The sequence below is a fragment of the Ammospiza caudacuta genome, chromosome 3 (genome assembly GCF_027887145.1).
Source record: "Ammospiza caudacuta isolate bAmmCau1 chromosome 3, bAmmCau1.pri, whole genome shotgun sequence".
Classification (NCBI taxonomy): domain Eukaryota; kingdom Metazoa; phylum Chordata; class Aves; order Passeriformes; family Passerellidae; genus Ammospiza; species Ammospiza caudacuta.
The window spans coordinates 115414469-115435223 of record NC_080595.1 but is presented as its reverse complement, the minus strand read 5'-3'; the positions used below and the strand labels follow the sequence as shown (position 1 = coordinate 115435223).

Genomic DNA, 20755 nt, shown 5'->3' with positions numbered 1-20755 from the left:
TCCCCGTGACCCCCAGGTATTTATAGGCAGAGAGGTCATCTTTTTTCTGCCTCTTTTCTGAGATGAACGTATCCAGTTCCTCCACTCTCTCCTTCTAGGACATGCCCTCTAACCCTGTCTCCCATTTTACTAAATCCTTTTGGACTGTCTCCAGGTTTTTGATGTATTTTTTTTTCTGTTCTGCTTCTCAGTCCCAAATACCTCATGCTAACTGTGGTCTCCAAAGCAGAACAGTGAAAAATCTGTGTTAATTTGTAACTCATTTTCCTCTTCTGCAGGTTTTTTCTTCCCTTCCCTGGCATTGCCAAAGAAGGGTGCAGCTAATTAATTTATGTGCTAACCCTGCAACAAATTTGGTCACAGATTAAAAAAAAAAAAAAAAAATATTTAACTTGCAACTTGCCTAAAACTCACAATTGTGAAACCCCACAAATACCAATATCATGATTGGTGTTTTGCAGAGAAAAAGTTGAGGTGCAAGGAATGGTATCAGTTCACCCATAACTTCAGGGAGCCCAGGGCAAAGCCAGACTTTAATGGATTTTCAGCTATGTCCCTTAAGATTAGCCAACATGCTTTTCTGATAAGTGCTGGGAAATATAAATCAGTTGAGGAAGTTCTGCAAAATGTGTCAGAAGACAATTTCCTGATTAAAAAAAAAAAAAAGTGAAAAAGCACCAGGGGTGGACAGTTTCATTTCTAATGCCTAACAAGGAAGAAATCACTGCAAGCCTGAGACTTTCGGGCTACTTGGATTGGGTGGCTGAAGGGAACTTACGCAGGTTTCCATCCAAGTTACACAAACTTGGAGGAAGCAGATTACTCATAGAATGGCCTGAGCCATGCATGTGTGAGATGGATGCAAAACACTCAGGTTTTTATGCATCTCCAACAGGGGTTTGAGCAAATCAGAGCTGCTCCCCCCAGCCCCCAGAGTGAAATCAGTGCCAGAATCATGTTGTTCAGCAACCAAGTTGGGACCGTCTGCAACTCATTCCCAAATCCTCAGCTTCACTCAGGAGCATTTTCTCCAGTGATAAGGCTCCATCAGGAAACACAGCTGGATGGAGGAAGGAAATTCTGAGAAGAAAAAAAAAAAAATAGTGGGGGTTCCAGGAAGTTCAACCAGATAGGAACTAATGGAATTTGTTTTTCTGTCTCCCCAGCTCCAAGTTGTTCCTAAGCAAGTGAGAAAATCACGGGGAAAAGTGGTGGCAAAAAAACAAGTCTGGCAGATCGTAGCCTGCAAAACAGGTCCTCACTGCAGGTCTCCAGAGAGCATCATAATTACAATTCAATATTTTCGATCATTTGCTCTCCCTGGGAAAAACTGCAGACGTTTTCAATTTAGGTCCACTCTGAAGCCCAGCCATTGTTTTCTTCCCCACCTCGTTTTTTTGACTTGTATTTTTTTTTCTGTTTTAAACAAAGGTCCCTGTGTAGTTTATTAAGGAGGTTTGAGTTGGACACATGATTTATCAAAAATAATTTTTAAAAAAAGGACTGTTACATTGAACATTCAGGAGAATTAAAGGTTGCAATTGCCTCTGATTAGTAACACATATCCCAGAACCATCAAAACAACAGCACTGTAGTTTTATTACTTCTAGAGAAACTCTTTTGACCCTCAGGGGCAAACAGCTTTTCCTTCCACATCCTTTGCAATTCCCCTCTTTTGCAATCTTTACAGTCCTCTGGCCAACTCCCTCTTCCTTTGATAAGGTAGATAATCCAAGTTTCAGCATTCCCCACTCACTGCTGCAGAGCTGGTGTGGAACCAGAGAAATGATCCATTACCAGACCAATCCTTGGCCACTGAGACAGATAAAAAGGGAGTCTGAGATCAGCCCCACAGCTCAGAGAGCTCAGACTCAGCTCACACAGAGCATCTCCTGCCAAAGGCTCCTTGCACAGTCAAGATCATAGAAGGATTGCTAATGACCACACTGAAAAGAGTGGACAGGAATGACTGGAACAATGACATCTCATTTGCTGAGACCCTGTTTATCACTGCAGCGGTTCAGGGGTGATAGATTTTGGACAAGATTTTCTTCAGAAGAGGATTATCCTGCTGGTCCAGAGACCATCACTGAGCCTTGAGTTCTCCCACTAATTCCCCTTGGGGCATAAGCACAGATGGAATTCCCTCTGTTTTGCTTTTTTCTTCTCTTTTCCTAACTTCTAAAGGCAGTTTGGTGTGACAGCAGCCAACCAGCCAGACCTAGTGCAACAGTGGGGAGGCTTAGATTGGAGTTAGGAAAAATTTCTTAATGAAAAGCGTTGTCTAGCACTGGAACTGGCTGCTCAGGAAAGTGGAAGAGTCACCATCCCTGGAAGTGTTCAAGAAACACATGGCTATAGCACATGAAGACATAGCAAAGTGGTGAACAGGCTCGGAACTGAGGATTGTAAAGGTCTTTTCCAGCCTTAACAATTCCATGATCTCTTCTGCCCCTTAAGTGACCTCTTTTATCCACCCACTGAAATTTTGTCATAGGTTTAAACTGGAGGCTTTAGGGAAGGCTGATAATCAAAAGTCTGAACAAACTCCTGAAAAAGTTGCCATGGCTGATCCTGCTCTGAGAAGGTGACTCCTCTGGAGACCTCCAGGTCTCCTCCAGTCTCAGCAATTCTGTAATTCTGTAAAAAGCAGCTTCTGCATTTTCCTGCGAAGTTACACTCAAGTTTTTGTGATCCCAGACTGAAACAAATAGAAATAGGGGAAAAAGAATTAAGATGAAAATCTCTGTCAAAAGATCAAGAGTGAAATGGTAGCTCTGTTGGGGTCATTCAGTGCACATCAAATGTGTGCTGAAACTGCATCTCTGAGAACAGAGGAGGGAGATGGTGCCTCAGAAAGAGGCTCAGAGACAGAACTTCAAGCTAAAAAATCATGGAATGGGTTGGGTTGGGTGGGACCTTGGAGATCATCCAGATCCACCCTCTGCCATGGGCAGGGACACCTTCCACCACCCCAGGTTGCTCCAAGCCCCATCCTACCTGGCCTTGGACACTTCCAGGGATCCAGGGACAGTCACAGCTTCTCTGGGCCCCCTGTGCCAGGGCCTCCCCACCCTTGCAGAGAAGAATTTCTCCACAATATCCCATCCAACTCAGTCTTATGTAAGTTTGAAGCCATTCCCTGTATCCTGTCCCTCCAGGTCCTTGTAAATGGTCTCTCTCTATCTTTCTTGTAGCTCCTTTCAGGTACTGGGGGGACACAATTAGCTCACCCCAAAGCTTCTCTTCTCCAGGCTGAACAATCCCAATTCCCTCAGCCTTTCCCACAGCAGAGCTGCTCCATCCGTCTCATCATCCTGGTGCCTCCTCTGGACTCTCTCCAACAGCTCCAGGGGTTTCTGGGCTGGGGCATGTCCAGCTCTCACCCACCAGCACCCCAAGTCCTTCTTCCAGGGCTGCCCCATTCCTTCATCCCCAGCCTGGATTGATCCCAGGGGTTGCCCTGATCCAGATGCAGCACCAGCACTTGGTCATTTTAAATCCATGAGATTCCTGTGGCCACTGCTCCAGCTTTTCCAGGATCAACAGGGGAACTTCCATGGATCATCTCCATTGCACCCACAGCTGGGAACCTGCAATCAGATTCATGGATAGGAGCAGCTCTGGCTCCTCTGGAAGTGTGGAAATCCTTATCCTGTCACCAGGGAAAGCAGCCCAGGGTTGTAGGAGCTGAAATTTGAAGGGAACTGGAGCCCACTACAACCTGCAGGAAAACCCAGGGCTCTGCTGGGCATCAGGGCCCTTCCTACCGCATCTCCATGTAGGAACAACTCAATTCCAGGAGAATGGCAGCACCTTCCTGCTCCTGCAGGAAGGAAATTCCTCAGGAATTTCAAACCAGAAGGCAAACAGAGAATTCCTGCAAAGCCTTACAGGGCACTTCCCTCAGTGCCACCTTAAGGAGCAGGCCCCAGCACATGATGGGAAGGGATCATAAGAGTTCATGGGTGCAGTGCAATGAAACTGCTCAGAGCTGGAGGGCCTGAGCAATGCATTTCTGTTCTGTGCAAACTCCACAGATCTCTGATCCATGAAGAGAAGGAGAAGGGGCAGCTGGGGGAAGCAATTGTGCTGCCTCTGGCTTCCTCCCCAGAAGACAACAATGCAGCTCCAAATTCTGTGCCCTCCTGCCTGGATTTGCATGAGGAAATTTGGGTGCTAAGGAGGGAACAGTCTGTGACTTTTCTGCCAGAATGTTGAACCATTTCAGGAAATCTGCACAGCCAACCGCTGCATCTGTCAAGGGATTGGCAAAAACATGCACAAGCTTCGACACCCTTCATAAAATCCATGTGAATTGCAGTGTTTATCCACAAAAGAGCAAATGATCTGCAGGAAAAAGTCCCAGAAGAAGCAACTTTCCAACTCTGAATTTCAAAAGATGTAGAACATAGAGAGAAAACAATACCAACTACTTGAGACAACTCATGAGTGGGCAAAATCTGCTCCCTCAACCCCAGCAGTGCTGAGCTGCTTTAAATCCCAGTTTGTCCCTTTAAATCCCAGCTCCAACAGCTCTCACAGACAAATTCCCAAATCCTTATTTCAGCTCCCAGTGACCTGCAGTGAAGTTCCACAACAACTTCCAAGAGCACAAGGAGCAAGGTGTCACACACTACAGGGTATTCCAGAAATTTCCACTCCATTTCAAGCCCCATCTTTCCCTTAAAACCAGAGATTTTCAAGAACTTGGAACTAACTGGGTAATTCCTGCAATATATTCATTTGTGCTTTTCCAGATGTTATTTTTTCCAAAGAATTTTTCTGGATATGTTGGTCATGTCACAGTTATTTTATCCACTGATAGAGCTGGTGTGTGCTCTGCAAGTGAAAATGCTAATTAACACATAAATAAAATAAAAACTGGTCCAAACTTGGATCTCATTATCCAAAGTCCAGGGAAAGGTCTTCTAATCAAATATTTATCACTTTTCAGGCCACTTCTGAATCTTTTGCAGCTACTCAGCCTTTCCCAATTTTTGTGAAAAAAGAGCAGTTTGTGGAGATTTCCCAGTTGCTACTGAATGTCAATTTTTATTTTGGAGATTCATGGATCTTTCACAAAATCATTTAGGTTGGAAAAGACCTCTGAGAGCATCAAGTCCAACCTTTGACTTTCAGGTCAAGCAAAATTCTTCTTTGTGATGTATATTTCCAACTAAAAAATTAAAATACTGGAGTTCTCCACCTCCAAAGAAGTTATATCATGGTAATCCACAAAAACAGGGATTAAATTTACTCTTATTTCCTTAGTATTCAAGCACAGCACTTCAAGTACAAAAAACAAATTGGCATAAGACATTTGGACATTTTGTTATTGGGATAATAAACAAGGAAATAAGAGAAAGGTGAAGATTCTTGTCTACCTGGGTCTTGGCACTCTTCTGCCTTCTCCCAAAAATGCAGGACAGGTCCTGTTCAGTGCGAGATGAGAGATCCTTACCTGGAAGGGGGAAAGAGAGGGAAAAAACCCAAAACCTTCACACCTGAGGATGCATTTTGGTAACAGTGTGACCCACAGACAGAGAGGAACTGCTCTTGGACATAAACAAAAATCAGGAGGTCCAGGTTGGATGGGGCTTGGAGTAACCTGGGATAGTGGAAGGTGTCCCTGCCATGGCAGGGGGGTGGAATTAGATGAACTGTAAGGTCCCTGCAGACCCAAATCATGCTGTGGTTCTATGCCAAGGCCACTAAATGAAGGTACACAAGAGAAAATGTGTGTATGCATTGGGATCTTTGAATTCTCATGAGGATTCCCCATTTCTGACAGAACTAGGGAGTTACAACTTCTCAATCCTATGAAAAAAAAATCCATTTTTACTCAGTGGGGACCTTTCTCTGATTTCTGATGTTGCTCCTGTAAAGCAAAACCTCCACCTCTGCCACCCACTGTTATTCCAACTCAAAAGTGTTTCAAGGGTGAAGCAAAGATTTCCAGGAGGGCCATTATTGCCATCTGATTGTGGTGAGCTGGATATCAGACATGGAGCAAGGAGAGGGTGATGTGATTGAGAGATGCAAAGATTTAGCCAATTGCACAGTGCATGAGTTGTTGAGTTGTCCACTGACTCTGTCAGAAAATTCTTTTGGAAAAGGTCAGCAAAAGTTGAAGAAAATTAACCCAGACAGGTCAATTTGTTAAGACTCTGCTGGGGTCTCAATCACTTGAAAATCAGTGACCTCAAAATGAATCTTGTAATGGCCAAAAAAACCCAAAACAAAACAAAACAAAAACAACAACAAAAAAATACACAAAAAAAAAAAAAAAAACCCAAAAAATTCCCAAATCTGACTTCTTCTTTTTTCTGGGATCCTTAACTGTCCCTGGAGGGTAAAGAGACACATCAGCTTAGAGGAGCAAGTGTTCCCCAGCTTCCTGCTGCCTCACTGCACTGCCTCAAAATGGCCTTGTCCAAGCAAGCTGGAAGCGACTGGGGCTGCTCTCAGCTTTCTCTTGGCCAAGGCTTGGAATGTGACACCTAAACTCCTCCTGCTCCCATTTTCAAGCTATGTTTCCTTTCCGTGCCTCCCCCTGAACGTATCCCCCATTTTTCCTCTAACAGAAAACCAGCTCAGCTCACAGCCCCAATCTCCTGCAGCATCGCAGGGGAGCAGCTACTGGAAAAGCAGCTGATTTAATCTGAGCTTGGGGTGTATTTCCCAGACCCAGGGGTGGCTGTTCCTCCAGCAGAGAGGCTCCAAACCAGCCCCGGGAGCGGAAGCCGCGTTCGGTGCCGTCGCTGTTCCCTTCTCCCCCTTTTGTGTGAGCTTGTCTTGTTTAGTCTGAAAGGAAGCAGGACTGGATTCAACAACAAGGGCCATGACACCATGAGCCTTTCTCAAATAACTTTTCCTCTTTCCCTGAAAAAGGACAATTTCCCTGTGTCAGCCACAGAAGGTACAAGCAAATGAGAAGCTGCCTTGTGGAAATGTGACCAAATAAATTGGGGATATTGTGAATATGAAAGCCTTGAGCTGTATTTTACATGCTCAAAAGACAGTTCTTTTTTTTCCTCTATAATTAGTAAAAGGTTAAATCCAAATCAAAATAAATCCTCTTTGCTCACACAGGCCATGGCCTTTGTACTTGCAAGCCCTGAACCAATTTAATTGTTTAATGTCATAAAGTGGCAGGCTCATGTTAACAGCTTGGACTTCAAGGTCGAATTATTTCACCAAAAATCTCAAAGCCTGATATGAAAATTTGGCCTCCATTCAGGTATCAATTAGCTCTGTTTTAGCAGAGGCATTTGCTGTCAGAAAACATTACACAGGGCTTTCAGTTTAATAAATCAGCCATTAGTGGAAACTGATCCTATCCATGCCCTGAAATGGGAACACACCGTGTGAAAGGGGAACAGAGCAAAAGGGAAAGGACTCAAAACTGTCAAGGGCCAGAACCTGGGCTGACTGAAATAATCTCATCACTCTAAGAAAAAAAGAAATTACTAAACTCTACAAATTCTTGACAGTTTTTCTGGCTGCCCTAATTTATCCCATGAAGTACCTGGTTGATGTAAGAGGGCTTTCCTCTTCCTTCACGCAGGTTTAATCTGATCCCTGATCCCATCCACATGATCTCTGAGCAGGGGTTACTGGGGATTGCAGGGTTAGTGCCACACAGATGCCCAAGTCACTCCCATCTCACCTTTGCCTTCTGCTCCCATCCCTGCCCACTTGGAATATTTGCTGCTCCTTTATTCAGTTCCTTCACCAGGGAATTGTTTTATTCCCAACATCAGCAGCCTAAGGCCACCCAAAATTGCCCAAAATAAAGAGGAACAGCAACATTAGAGCTTTAAGCAAGTAGCTGCAGGGGAGTGTTTCTAAACCCAGGTTTTACTTGCCAAATTTAGACTGCACAAGGCAACAGATCACCTTGAGCAGGGTTTGTTCTAATCTTGGCCAGGGCTTATGAAACAACAAAACTCCTCTTACCTTTGGCAAACTTCATATAATGGACACGTTTCTTGGAAGATTTGGATTTTTCTTCGAGGCTGAATGTCTTTTTCTGCTTTTTCACTGAGGACTCTAAAAAAAAAACCAAATCCCAAGCAAAGAAGGTCCAGTTCTGTTAGAGGCACTTAAGCACTAAATTCAAACATCAGTGTAATTAACTTTCTCACAGAATCAAAGAATAATGAGGTTGGAAGAGACCCCAAAGATCATCAAGTCCACCCTATGCCCTCTCTCAAAATCCAGTCAACAACATATCATAAAGTATTACTGAAGAAAGCACTCTAAGTTTTGTCTGAAATATGTCAATGCTTGATTTTTTTTTGCCCCATCCCCTTTCTTTCCCATTTCCAATAAATGTAATTTGAAAAGGCAGATACAGGTACTCCAGGTCAAAGGAAAATCCATCTCTGTGGTATGAAAATAATAATAGCGATGTTTTTCATAGAGTACCTCCAGCATCAGAGTCTGAGAAAGATGTAAGAAACATTAGAAATATTGACTGAGCAGAAATAAAAAGGGGGGAAGCACAGGATTTTCATTTCTAACCCTACACAAAATACCTTTATTTGGACATAAGCTGATGCATCTGTGTAAGGAAACTGAATGGTGACAAAGCTTTTCTGTCCCTAAGGCCAGCTAGAACAAATTGCCACATCCCTATTATCTCATTTTCCAGGCTTCCAGAAGAGGGACTGCATCTAAACTGTCCTCTAGGAATGGTTTCTGGGGCTGGCTCAGTCCCAGAGTCACTCAGCACTACTCTGGGAGACTGTGAGCAGGTTAAGGCCACGTGAAGGATTAAGCTCACTATTAAACAGCACAGAGATCACGTTCCTCTGCTGTGGCAGGTTATTTTGGGGGTACAAATGTTCTCTTTGCAGCCACAAAACCTGCTAATTTACAAAACATTGCCAGAAAGAGAGAACTAACCTGTTGTACAGTTAATTACTGCCTTACTAGTCCTGAAAAGAGGCACCACAGGAGTCTCTGCTCTGTAACTCCACAGAGGGTTACTATGGTGAGGTGGTTTTTTTCCTGCCTGTGGGATGGGTAGGGAAATCAACCCATACCCTGAGGGCCAAGTTGAGTCACCTTTTTCACATGATCCCACCCCGGAAAGCTCTGCTGCCCAAGCTTTTCTGACACTGGAACTCCAGCATTTCCCTGTTTGAAAGGCAGTGCCAGCTGATAAATCCCTGAACTAAAACTAAAATCCCCAGCTTGCAGTGGGAGAGGTGAGGGCCAGCAGGCTGAAACCCACTCTCCCACAATAATGGGAAGAGAAAGGACCAGCAAATCCAGTTTGTAACAAAAAAATCCTCAATAAAAAGGGTCTGTGGGAAAAGCAAGGATCACAACTAAAATATCCTGACAGCCATGCAGCACTTTGAGCCTGGTTTCCAATCTCCTGGTAGCAAAAGGAGCATTACACAGCAAAAGGTTTCCACAGAGCTTTCCTCCTCCACGTTATTCCTACAGGGAAAGGGGCAGCAGCACCGCCTGCTGCCTGCAGGGAGGAACTTCACTACAGAACGTGCTGGCACTTGCAGTGGGCAGGGAAATACATCCCTGTCTTCCAGGCACTGGAAAATCCTCTGACAAACTGAGCAAGTGCTGCAGGAGTATTAATGTGCTTTTTAAAGCAATTTAGTGGGGGCAACAAAGCCACCAAAGTGGCATTTCTGCAGGAAATGTGATCGAGGTGGATGTGCCAAAGCACTGCAGGGTCCTGTTCCCACTTTTTATCCATGGGAAAGGGACAGTCACCACCACAGAGGATCCCAGCAAAAAAGCCAGGAATTATAGAATGGTTTGGGTGGGAAAAGACCACGGAGTCCCAAATATCTTCCACTTTTCCAGGTTGCTCCAAGCCCTGTCCTTTGACACTTCCAGGGATCCACAGCTTCTCTGGGCAACCTGTGTCAGGGCCTCACCACCAGCTGATTAACTTCTTCCTAATATTTAATCTAATCTAAACCTGCCCTGACTCAGTGCCCAGCTAGGGGAAAAAAAAAAAGGAAAGGACAGCTAAAGCTACAGACACTGAGGGTATCTGAATGTTGGCATCAACCCCCACGGGGCCCTTCCTTTCCAACCTCTAATTGCAATCCAGCTCTGGCAACTGCACCGGTTCTTTAAGAACAATGAAGTTTTTCAGCTGACTTTTAATGCAGTTTGAAACTGGAGGGTGGCCAATAATGTTACATTTGCTCCTGCAGCACAGCTGCAGGGAGAGTCTTTTCCTGGATGAGTTTTGCCAGCTTCAACAATTGCCAAAAAAACAAGTTTCAGAGCGATGCCTTTCTGTAAATCACCGAATGTGACTCTGACCTGGAATTTCCAAGGTGCACCCAAATTTGTTCTCAGTGTTTGAAAACTTGTCCCACCTCCTAAAAGAACCAAAAGAACTGAGTGAAACAGGGAGAAATTAGAGTTCTCAAGGGTCACTTTGCATGAGGTGACCCAGGGAAGGGAGCAGAGCTCAGGGCCAAGCCTTGCTCCCTGAACCTGCCTCTGCTGACTCACTGCGGCCCTCGGCATTTTGGCTCCCTGCTCATCTGCAGGTTTCCCACCAGTTCCACCTCCCTGATCTTCCCAGGGCTCAAGTTGCAACTTGGGCAGGATTTAGTTCTCCAGGGAGACAGGAACTTGTGGAATTTCCCCATGAAATGCTCTCCTACCTCTCCAGGAGCTGAGTGACAGCACTGAGTCCTGGGTGGCCTCATGATTTCACAAGGACATCTTGCACAGCAAGTTCAAGAAGATGTTTTGAGGCATCAGGCTCAAAATTTTAATCCTATTACTCCAGGATTAGAAAGCTTCCTTGCTAACTGGTTTTCCTCCTCTTCCTTCTACATTTTTCTCTCGTAGAAAAGTCAGTGCTCAAAGGTTAAGAATGAATGAATGAAGAGTTGCTAAATTCACTAATCTGGCAATTCTGCCCCAGCAGCACAAGGACAAGCTGTGTCCAAACAGGAGCCTTTGGTTTAACAACACTCCAGAGAGGTGTTCAGACACAAACCCAGAGTTTAAACTGCATTTAACTAAAGGAGAGATGATAAATCATGTGATAAACCAATTCCTTCTCTAAGCTCACACCCACCACAACTTCCTAACTTCATTTGCACAAAGCAAGGTCAGTTTGTAAGAAGCTTTTCAAAAATAGAAGATTTTAAAAATAGCCCTTTTGGGAAAGTTTTCCCACTTGTGTGCTCAACACCAGGGCTACAAAAATCACTTTATGCCACACTCAAAGCAGAGACGTAGAACTCTGAGGCAAAAGCTACAGAGCAGCTCTCCAAGGACAGGAAAAGGAGGTATTTAAGAAGCCACTGGAGCATGGAAGCCAAGTGTGACAGTCCATCAGCAAAAGGAAGGCAAAACATTGCAGTGCTGAGTGATTGTGAGCCCTCAGACAGATTTTGGGTGCTTTATAAAGAAGGAAATGTTCCTCTAGGTACAGCCCAGGGAAAGCATCCCAAATATTGTGATCCTGGATGAAGGAAATGTTCCTCTAGGTACAGCCCAGGGAAAGCATCCCAAATATTGTGATCCTGGATGAAATAAACAGGTTAAACATGTTATGTTTTCTTTCCTCAAGAAAAAGCCTTTCTTTGAGTGCTGAGAGCAAAAGTGATCCAATGAGATCCATGAATCCATGCTCATGGATGGCAACACATCCTTTGTTTCCCAGTGATTTGGGGAAGGAGTTTTCAACCTTATCCAAAATATTATTTGCATCACAAACTGGGCCTCAGGAACTTTTTTAAGATACAGAATGGAAACACTGCTGAGCTTCCAGCATCTGACTGAGCCAAGCATGAACCTACCTGTTTCACCCTGTCCATGGCAGTTATTCAGCTCAGCCAGAAGCTGGTTGAAGTCATCCTGATGAGCAATCCAGTTGTCCTGTAAATATCACCCACATGAATACAAGGCAGAAGTCTTCAGGACTAACACAAGTTTTACAAAACAGATATTAAGACTCTTAGAACTAAATTAATTGGCTATATCCAATCCTTGTTGGTGGGAGTGGTAACACCAACCACAGCCCCTACGGTCACCCCAAAGTGAAATGAAATTAAAAGGGTTGTCTTGGAAATCCTAAACGATCCTGTTTGGTACATGCTACCAGCAGCTGTGACTACAGTTTTCACTAATATTCCATTCAAATAATTGTGCTTTTGCTGAAATGGGATCCATTCCCTGCCCTGGGTGCCGTGCTCACCTCGTGATTGATGGTAGCTCCTAATCCCAGCACGTCGTTTTTCACCTTAACCCTGATGTGTTCTGGATTTCCTTGCTCCTGAGCCCCGAGACCCTAAGGAGGATTTGAGGGTAAAAATGTAAGGATTTCACAGCAGCAATTAGAGCTTCTGGATTGTGAGACAGTTCACAAGGAAATACAGCAAAAAAATAACAACTTCCTGTTAATTTGCCTGCTTGTAGCTGAATTCATTCACAGGCATTACCACACAACACACAAAGTTTTTTTAAATTTACTACTTAAGCCTCCAGCAAAGCATTATAAACACTAAAATAGCAACAACATTAAGTGGCTGGGTGATTAATCAGGAAGCCACCTGACATTCCTATGCAAGCCCAAATTGTTTACAGTTTTCAAACAAGACTCTACATAAGGAGAACCTGCCTCACCCCAAAAATGTGTCTGTCACTGGGAAGGGTAATGGGAACGAGGCAGATCTACATAGAGCACACAATCCAAACCAAATTTATATGGAAGGAGAGCAGGCAGGGGAGAAGCAGGGCATTCACAACTCCTTCCACCTCATAAGTGGATGAAAATATTGGAGCAAACAACTTTGGGGTTGTTTAATATTCAGCAATATTCAGGTCCAGGGTTATCTTTCTCAACTGTATGGTCAAGGCTAAAAAATTAAAAGGCAAAGCTTTGGGTTTAAAACTTTGTTCCTGGTATTGATCTGCTTTTTGCCTCATCTGTCACAAATCATCACCAAATGTGTTGGAATTAATAAATATTTTTATGGTGCTGCAGTGGAAAGAAGCCCTGCAGACACACCCTGGAAGATGTGCAGGGATGAGGCCTATTTGGAAAAGGCTGTTGCTGTTACAAACAAAAAAGAGTTCATTTGGTCAATAGAGGGGAAAATTTGCCTTGAAACTTCTGCTGACCAAAAAGTATGGAAGCAAACAGGACACTTGGCCACACATTCTTTCCTAACCCAATTCCCCATTTACAGGATTGGTGCTAAGCAGCCTAATTTCACTGCTCAGATGGGCTTTTGCCCCTTAATTTGATCAAGGGAAAGTTCCATTTGTCCAAGTTTGTAATGGAATGGAGACATAAATCCTTCTTGTACAACTGTTGGCCAGGAAGATCCAGTACCTTGAGTGGGAAACATTGTGAGATAACTGAGGCAACAGTTTAAATACAAAAATAGGTTTTAAGGCATTTACAGAATTGAGAATGATCCTAATTTTATGCCTTTTAAGGGAAATCTGGAAGAGGAAATTTAGAAGAATAATTAAAGGTAGTGGGGGTTTTGTGGGGATTCTTGTCACTAAACACCCTGATGTGCAGCCCCAAGTTTTGCTGAGGCACCTCTGTGGAATTAAACCTGCAGTTTGCAGGTGTTTGTGCTGATCTGGAGGTCTTTATTAGTGCCAGAAACCAGCCCCCTCACCCACAGGTCCTGGCTGGAGCTGGGAAGGGACACAGCTCAAGGCATTTTGGGGGTTCAAGGAACAGATCAGAAAAAAAATCTTAAAACTGAAAGACTAAAGTAGGTCCTGGAGTTAAAGAGTATCAAAAGCAGGGAGAGAATTGAGGGTTTAAAGGCAGCTTAAAACCTTTAACCTGATTAAATGTTCCAATTCCTGCTCTCACTTGGGAATTCAGATTGTCAAAGAATGGAGAGAAACTGGAAAGCAGGACAGGCACAAACAAGACTGTTACAAAGTGCAGAAATCTATCACTGCTCAAATTTCCTGTGCACTTAAGAGAATAAATCAAAACTGTCCCTTGGCAGTTTTAGACCCTTCAGCTACACTGTTCTCCTTTAGACCCTACCTTTCCTTTGGACCAGCCCATCTTTTCCAGCATCTTCTGGCCAAATTTGGAATCATCGTTGCTCCAAGCGCTGTTCCGTGGATCCACAGACCACTTCTGCTTTCTCCTGGCTGCAGCAGGAAAGGAAAATTCAAACAGGCTTTAGTGGCATTCCCAGAGAGTTCTTGGTGTTGAATCAGTCCAATTTTTGCCCTTCATTGTAAAAAAAACACCACCCAGAACTTATGTCAGACTCGTTATATTTTGGGGGTTAATTTTACTAAATGAAACAACACAACAACAACAATAAAAGTCCAGTGAAAATATTAATTATTAATGGAAAGATGCCAAAGTGGGATTGCTGTGGAAGTTGCTGTCCCTCAGGATGAGCTGCAGTTCAGGGAAGCTTTAAGGATTAACATTTAGGTGTGAATTCCATATTGATTCCAATTTTGTTTTACATCTGGCTTCAACATGGAGACTACAGAGGAGGAAATGATGAAGCTGCTTTCCCAGTTCTGAACAAAATCAATTCTCCAGGACTCCCTTTAACCAGAACCCAGAAATTTTAATATTTAGTTTTGTAATAAAAGCCAAATTAAAAAATCTATGTAAATGATCAGAGAAAGGGAATGACAGAACAGAAAACTCTGGGATTTCAGCTTTTGGATTTCTCAAAAATGATTTATGGGGAAACTGAAAAGCTGCCAGAAATTATTGCAGGAGTTAAGAGATCCAAAGAAGAATCAAAGCTCCTTTGTCCCATGTGGATTCCTATAGAAATGACAGATTCCCAGACCCACATGTTGCCTTTCCCACCAGGAACAGCTTCCTTGAAATCAAGGAAGAGCAGCCAGCCCAGTTAAACAGTCACTCCACGTGTGCACCTAAGCCCAGGCAGGAAGAGAACCTAAATAAACAAGACAAACAAAGAATGGGAGACAGGAAGATCACAAACTTCATTAAACACCATGGGAAATGCTGGATCAAAAATGACTTTTTAACCCAAGGCCACACAAGGCAGGGAGAAGCCAAATCCAACGAGGTGTTTTCAATGCAATCAGGAAGTCATCGTTCCCTAAAAGACAAGATTTGGGATTTGGGCCAGAGGGATTGAATATTACAGGGATGTTTGACTCATTTTTTGCCCAGTTTTGTTTCATTTTTAAGGAACTGAGACTGTCAGAATTTAAGATGGGACCTTTTTTTATCCCACTTCCGAAACTTTGAAGCTCCAAATGGTCCCTAAACAGTTTTTAACTGGGTTAAAGGCCCGAGGGCTGTGAGGGGAATCCAACCTTTGCCTGGTTCACTTCTGTACAGGAAACAACTTATTAACCTCAGGGGCTGGGGCTGCTCCTGGATCCCTGCAAGTGTCCAAGTCCAGGCTGGATGGGGTTTGGAGCAGCCTGGGATAGTGGGAGGTGTTCCTGTCCATGGCAGGGGGTGGAATGGGATGAGCTTTAAGGTCCCTTCCACCCCAAACCATCCTGGGATTCTGTGATTATTCCCACCAGGAAACCTTGAGAGCAGCAGCTCCTCCAAGCCCAGCCCGTGGTGCCAAGAAAAGATGGGGAACCAGCAGTGTGGTCTGTGATTTTAAACTCCCAAATAAACTGGGATTCCCTGCTGCCCCATGGAGAACCACAGGGCTCAGCCTGGAGAAAAGGAGGCTCAGGGGGGACCTTGTGGCTCTGCACAACTCCTGACAGGAGGGGACAGCTGGGGGGGGGGGGGGGGGGCTCAGGCTCTGCTCCCAGAGAAAAGGGACAGGAGGAGAGGAAATGGCCTCAAACTGTGCCAGGGGAGGTTTAGATTGAACATGAGGGAAAAAATTCTTCATGAAAAAGTTGGTCAGACATTGAAACAGATGCTCAGGGCAGTGGTGGAGTCCCCATCCTTGGAGGGACTTCAGAGCCCTGAGGATGTGGCACTTGGGGACATGGGGGACATGGCTCAGTGGTGGCCTTGGCAGTGCTGGGGGATGCTTGGACTTGGTGATCTTGGAGACCTTTTCCAGCCTCAGTGACTCTGGTTCAAGGCTTCCAGCAGATCTTACATTCCCCAGCTGAGCAGCTGCCCTTCTTTTCAATCACAGCTTCAGAAGTGAATTTCTATGGTTTTTCCTGAATATTTCTCCCTATGGACAAGCCCCTGAGATGTTTTACTCCCGGGAGGTTGCTGGTAACAAAGCACAAGGGCATCAAACTTGAAATTAAGAGACATTTACTTTCCCAGCACTTTCAATCTAAGCATTGCAACCTTCTTAGCTACACTGTGGGATTAATCCTCATGCTTCTGCCAGGTTAACATGCTCTGATTTTTAAATAGGGTGAAAAAACCCCAAACAAACTTGCTTTCATCTTTAGAGAAGTATTTAAGAAAGCCAGGAACAGCTCCATGCTGTGTACAGAAAACATAAAATCATCTCTCCTTTCCAAACAAACAACAAAATCCACTAATTAGTCAATAATTTATCAGAAACGTAAATTTGTTCACTGATGTCTTTAGAGTAGGAGAGGAAAGCGGGTACAAGATTCAGCTCCTAATTCAACACACATTTTCTGGGCTGCTTCAAAAATGATGCCACAGACAGTGATGGAACTCTGGGAGAGCAGCACCATCCAGTGGAGAAAATCCACATTTCTTTAGGGAATCACAGAATCACTGAGGTTGGAAAATATCTCTGAGATCACCAGGTCCAAGCATCCCCCAGCACTGCCAAGGCCATCACTGAGCCATGTCCCCAAGTGCCACATCCACATGGATTTTAAATCCCTCCAGAGATGGGGAATCCTCACTGCTCTGGGCAGCTGTGCCAGGGCTGGACAACTCCTTCACTCAGATATTCTATGATCTGGAAAAGATCCATTACTAATCCCTTTTCCAAGATGAATTCTACACCAGGAGCATGTTTTTAATTTTAATTTATGAAATTTCCCATCCAAGCCCCTGTTGTGTGCCCAGAGATGGTCTGGGGGGCACAGGAAGGACAAAGCTCTGGAGCCAGGCTGGGAGAGCTGGGGGTGCTCACCTGGAGAAGAGAAGGATCCAGGGTGACCTGAGAGTGCCTAAAGGGGCTCCAGGAGAGCTGGAGACGGACTTGGGACAAGGGATGGAGGGACAGGACACAGGGAATGGCTCCCACTGCCAGAGGGCAGGGATGGATGGGATATTGGGAAGGAATTCTTGGCTGTGAGGGTGGTGAGGCCCTGGCACAGGGTGCCCAGAGAAGCTGTGGCTGCCCCTGGATCCCTGGAAGTGTCCAAGACTGGGTTGGACAGGGCTTGGGGCAACCTGGGACAGTGGAAGGTGTCCCTGCCCATGGCAGGGGGTAGAACTGGATGAGCTTTAAGGTTCCCTTCCGTTACAAATAGCTCTATCATTGATATGTCCAATAAAAAATAATTAACAAATTCTGAAAAAATTACACTAAAGTTTGCACTGAAAATACCTTTAAGAGTCCATGTGCAAATGCAGATTTGTTTCCCTAAAATCACACCTTTATTTCCCACTGTACACCAGATTTGTTATTTGTATTGTCCATATTTCCTGCAGCTCAGCAAAGAAATTCACCAGACCCTGAGCTCTTGGTCAAGGGTGTCCTGTCAGAAATGGGGAGCCCAAATTCTCAATCCCCTCAGAGGCAAAACTGAAGCTCTTTGTTTCCAATATCAGGGAAATTTCAACAAAATTCCCAGAATTATGGAATATCCTGAGCTGGAAGGGACCCACAAGGATCACCCAGTCCAACCCCTGGTCCTGCACAGACACCTCAATAATCCCCCCTGGGAGCATTGCCCAAACTCTCCTGGAGCCTTGGCAATGCCATCATTCCCTGGGGAGCTGTTCCAGTGCCCCACATCCTCCCTTCCCTGATCTCCAACCCAAACCTGACACAGCCCCAGCCATTGCTGGCCCCGTCCCTGTCCCAGGGAACAGAAATTGGAGCTGTCCCTCAGAAGCTGCAGCCCTGGGGAGCTCTGAGGCTCAGATATGGACACAGAGTTTGATTTAAGGCCTTGGACAAGGTTTAAAGCTTTAGAGTAGTGAAACAGACCCAAAATAAGAATAAAGATTTGTAGTTTAAGCAGAAATATGTTTTCAGCAAGTAGATATAGGCTTCATATAAGTGAACAAATATGCTAAGCAGGATAGCAGAAAAAAATCAAATTTAACAATAGAACTTGTTGAAGAGTTGATAAAAAGTAGAAGATACAGCAGTAAGTTTCTGTAGTTATATGATAGAAATAAATGATATTTATGATATCTATAATGACAGATATTATATTTATCTTTTTCCATGGATAGAAAAAGATAAATTGGGGTAAATCATGTAAAATGTAGCAATTGGTTATGAAGATGCTAACGAATCAGAAATCAGAAATCTGGATAACTAAAGCTTTATAAAAGTCTTATAAAAAGCCTTATAAAAGAAATCAGAAATGTGGATAATGAATGCCTTATAAAAGGCATTATAACTAGAATTATAATGGTTTCTGATGTGATGGGTTTGGATGTAAGAACCTCACAGTCCCACCCTCCCATGACTGATTTTGCAATAAATCATCTTTTAAACTCTTCAGTCCACCCCCTCTTTCTGCTAAGCAAGGTAGCAGAAAACAATTCAAATTTAACAATAGAACTTGTTGTAGACTTGATAAAAAGTAGAAGATACAGGAGTAAGTTTCTGTAGTTATGTGACAGAAATGATAGATAGATATTTCTGATATCTATAATGATAGATATGATATTTATCTTTTTCTATGGATAGAAAATGATAAATTGGGGGAAATCATGTAAAATGATTAGCCAATTAGCAATTGGTTATGAAGATGTTAATGAACTTTGTGGAAGCAGCTGATTGGATAAGAAATCAGAAATGTGGATAATAAATGCCTTATAAAAGGCATTGTAACTAGAATTATGGTTTCTGATGTGATGGCTTTGGATGTAACAGCCTCACAGTCTCACCCTTCCATGACTGATTTTGAAATAAATCATCTTTTAAACTCTTCAGTCAACCCCCTCTTTCTGCACCCCCAACATCTGATCTTTGTCCCCTCCTGGACAAACCCAGTGTCCTTGGTCACTGCTCATTTGGTCCCTCCAGACCCTTCCCCAACTCAAATCCTCCTCTGGAGAGTTCCCAAAAGCTGGAGATTGGCACAGGGGGAGCTCAGCTCCAGCTCTGCCCCAGAAATGACACAAGCACTGAACCCAGCACCCACACCTGGCCTGCCACCACCCCTCAGAGTCCCCAGCACCAACACACAGCCCTGCTGCATCCCCTGGGTGTCCCCAGCAGCCACACCTGGCCCTGCCACGTCCCCTCAGTGTCATCAACATCTGGCCCTGACACATCCCCTAAGCGTCCCCAGCACCCACAATCAGCTCTGCCATGTCCCCTGTGTGTCCCAGCACCCAATACACAGCTCTGCCACCTCCCCTGGGTGTCCCCAGCACCCACACCCGGCCCTGCCATATGTCCTGGGTGTCTCCAGCACCCAACACACAGCCCTAACATGTCCCTTCAGTGTCACTCACACCCGGCCCTGCCACCTCCCTTCAGTGTCCTCAGCACCCACACCTGGCCCTGCCACCTCCCCTGGGTGTCCTCAGCACCCACACCCCGTGCTGGAGGTGTCTCCCCTCAAACACACAGCCAGAGATGGCCCCAAGCACTGACAGGACAACCTGTCCCTAAAGGTGTCCAAGGGACATTCCCACTGCTCCTGCCCTGCCTGGGACACACAGACCCCACAGAGAACCCCCCACGCACCCCCAATTCTGCACCAATGTTCTCCTGTAACGCTTTTCCACCCTCCCATCCTCCAGGCCCCACCTTTTCCTTACCCTGGGACTCTGTGGATGTCCCTTCCTGCCTTTCCAGCCCCCAGATCCTCCATTTCCCTCCTCTGCCTCAGCCCCCCAGCCCCCCTTTTCCTCTGGGATCCCCCACACTCCCATCCCGCCTTTCCCAGACCCCAATTCCCTCGTTCTCCAACATCGGGGACCTCCTGAGCCCCTTTTGCCACCCCAGCCTGGGTCTGCCGCTCCCAGACCCCCAGATATCCCACACCGAGCCCCTCCGGACCCCCATTCCCGCCTTTCTTCAACATCGGGAGCTCCTGAACCATTTCCCCGCCATCCCGGGGTCTCCCCTCGCCATGACGCCGTTCCCCTGACACAGGGAACCCCATTTCCCGGATAGAGGGACCCCTCATCCCACCTCCCCCAGTCCCTGCACGCTCCTTGCATTAACTCCGGAACCCCCCGAACCCCTTTATCCGGCCCTGGGACCCCCCCCCCCCCGCAGCCACCGGGAGGGGCAGCGCGGCCCGGAGACCTCAGGCAGGGCTGTGGGGAGGGGCTGAGGACGCTCCCGAGGCACCGGCTCGTCCCATTCCCGCAGCATTCCCACCCGGATGGGCACTCACGCTCTGCCAGCATCGCCATCTTGGGGGCCTTCCTACGTGCAGGGGACTTTCGTGACTGCCGGCGCATAAAAAGGGCGGCGAGAGTAGCGCCTGATTAAAAAAAAGTTTTAAAACAGGCGAGCGCAGCGGCCACCATAGGGAAATTTTTTTTAAAAGAAGGAACATAAAGTTTGCAAATTTGCTACAATTCTAATTGTGAAAAATGCGTATTTTATTATTGGCTTTTCGCAAATATTAAAATGAATATTATATGTGTTATATTAGACAGTTATGCTGTATGATTTTTTTTAAAATAGTGTGT

General features: G+C 45.1%; 1 protein-coding gene across 2 annotated transcripts in view; it reads right to left on the bottom strand.

Annotated features, from left to right (window-relative positions):
• PINX1 (PIN2 (TERF1) interacting telomerase inhibitor 1) overlaps nt 1–20489 on the bottom strand; it is a 61819-nt gene extending 41330 nt beyond the window's left edge. Inside the window, exons 1-6 of one of the 2 annotated variants that reach the window (XM_058801918.1) lie at nt 20364–20489; nt 14036–14145; nt 12212–12304; nt 11814–11892; nt 7963–8055; nt 5388–5464 (exon numbers count right to left, since the gene is read on the bottom strand). In XM_058801918.1, coding sequence (XP_058657901.1) covers nt 5388–5464; nt 7963–8055; nt 11814–11892; nt 12212–12304; nt 14036–14068 — 375 coding nt within the window. In that variant the 5' untranslated portion in view covers nt 14069–14145; nt 20364–20489. The remainder of the gene's footprint in view (nt 1–5387; nt 5465–7962; nt 8056–11813; nt 11893–12211; nt 12305–14035; nt 14146–20363) is intronic. The other variant, XM_058801917.1, reaches the window with a different exon arrangement.
• Between the last annotated feature and the right edge of the window lie 266 nt (nt 20490–20755).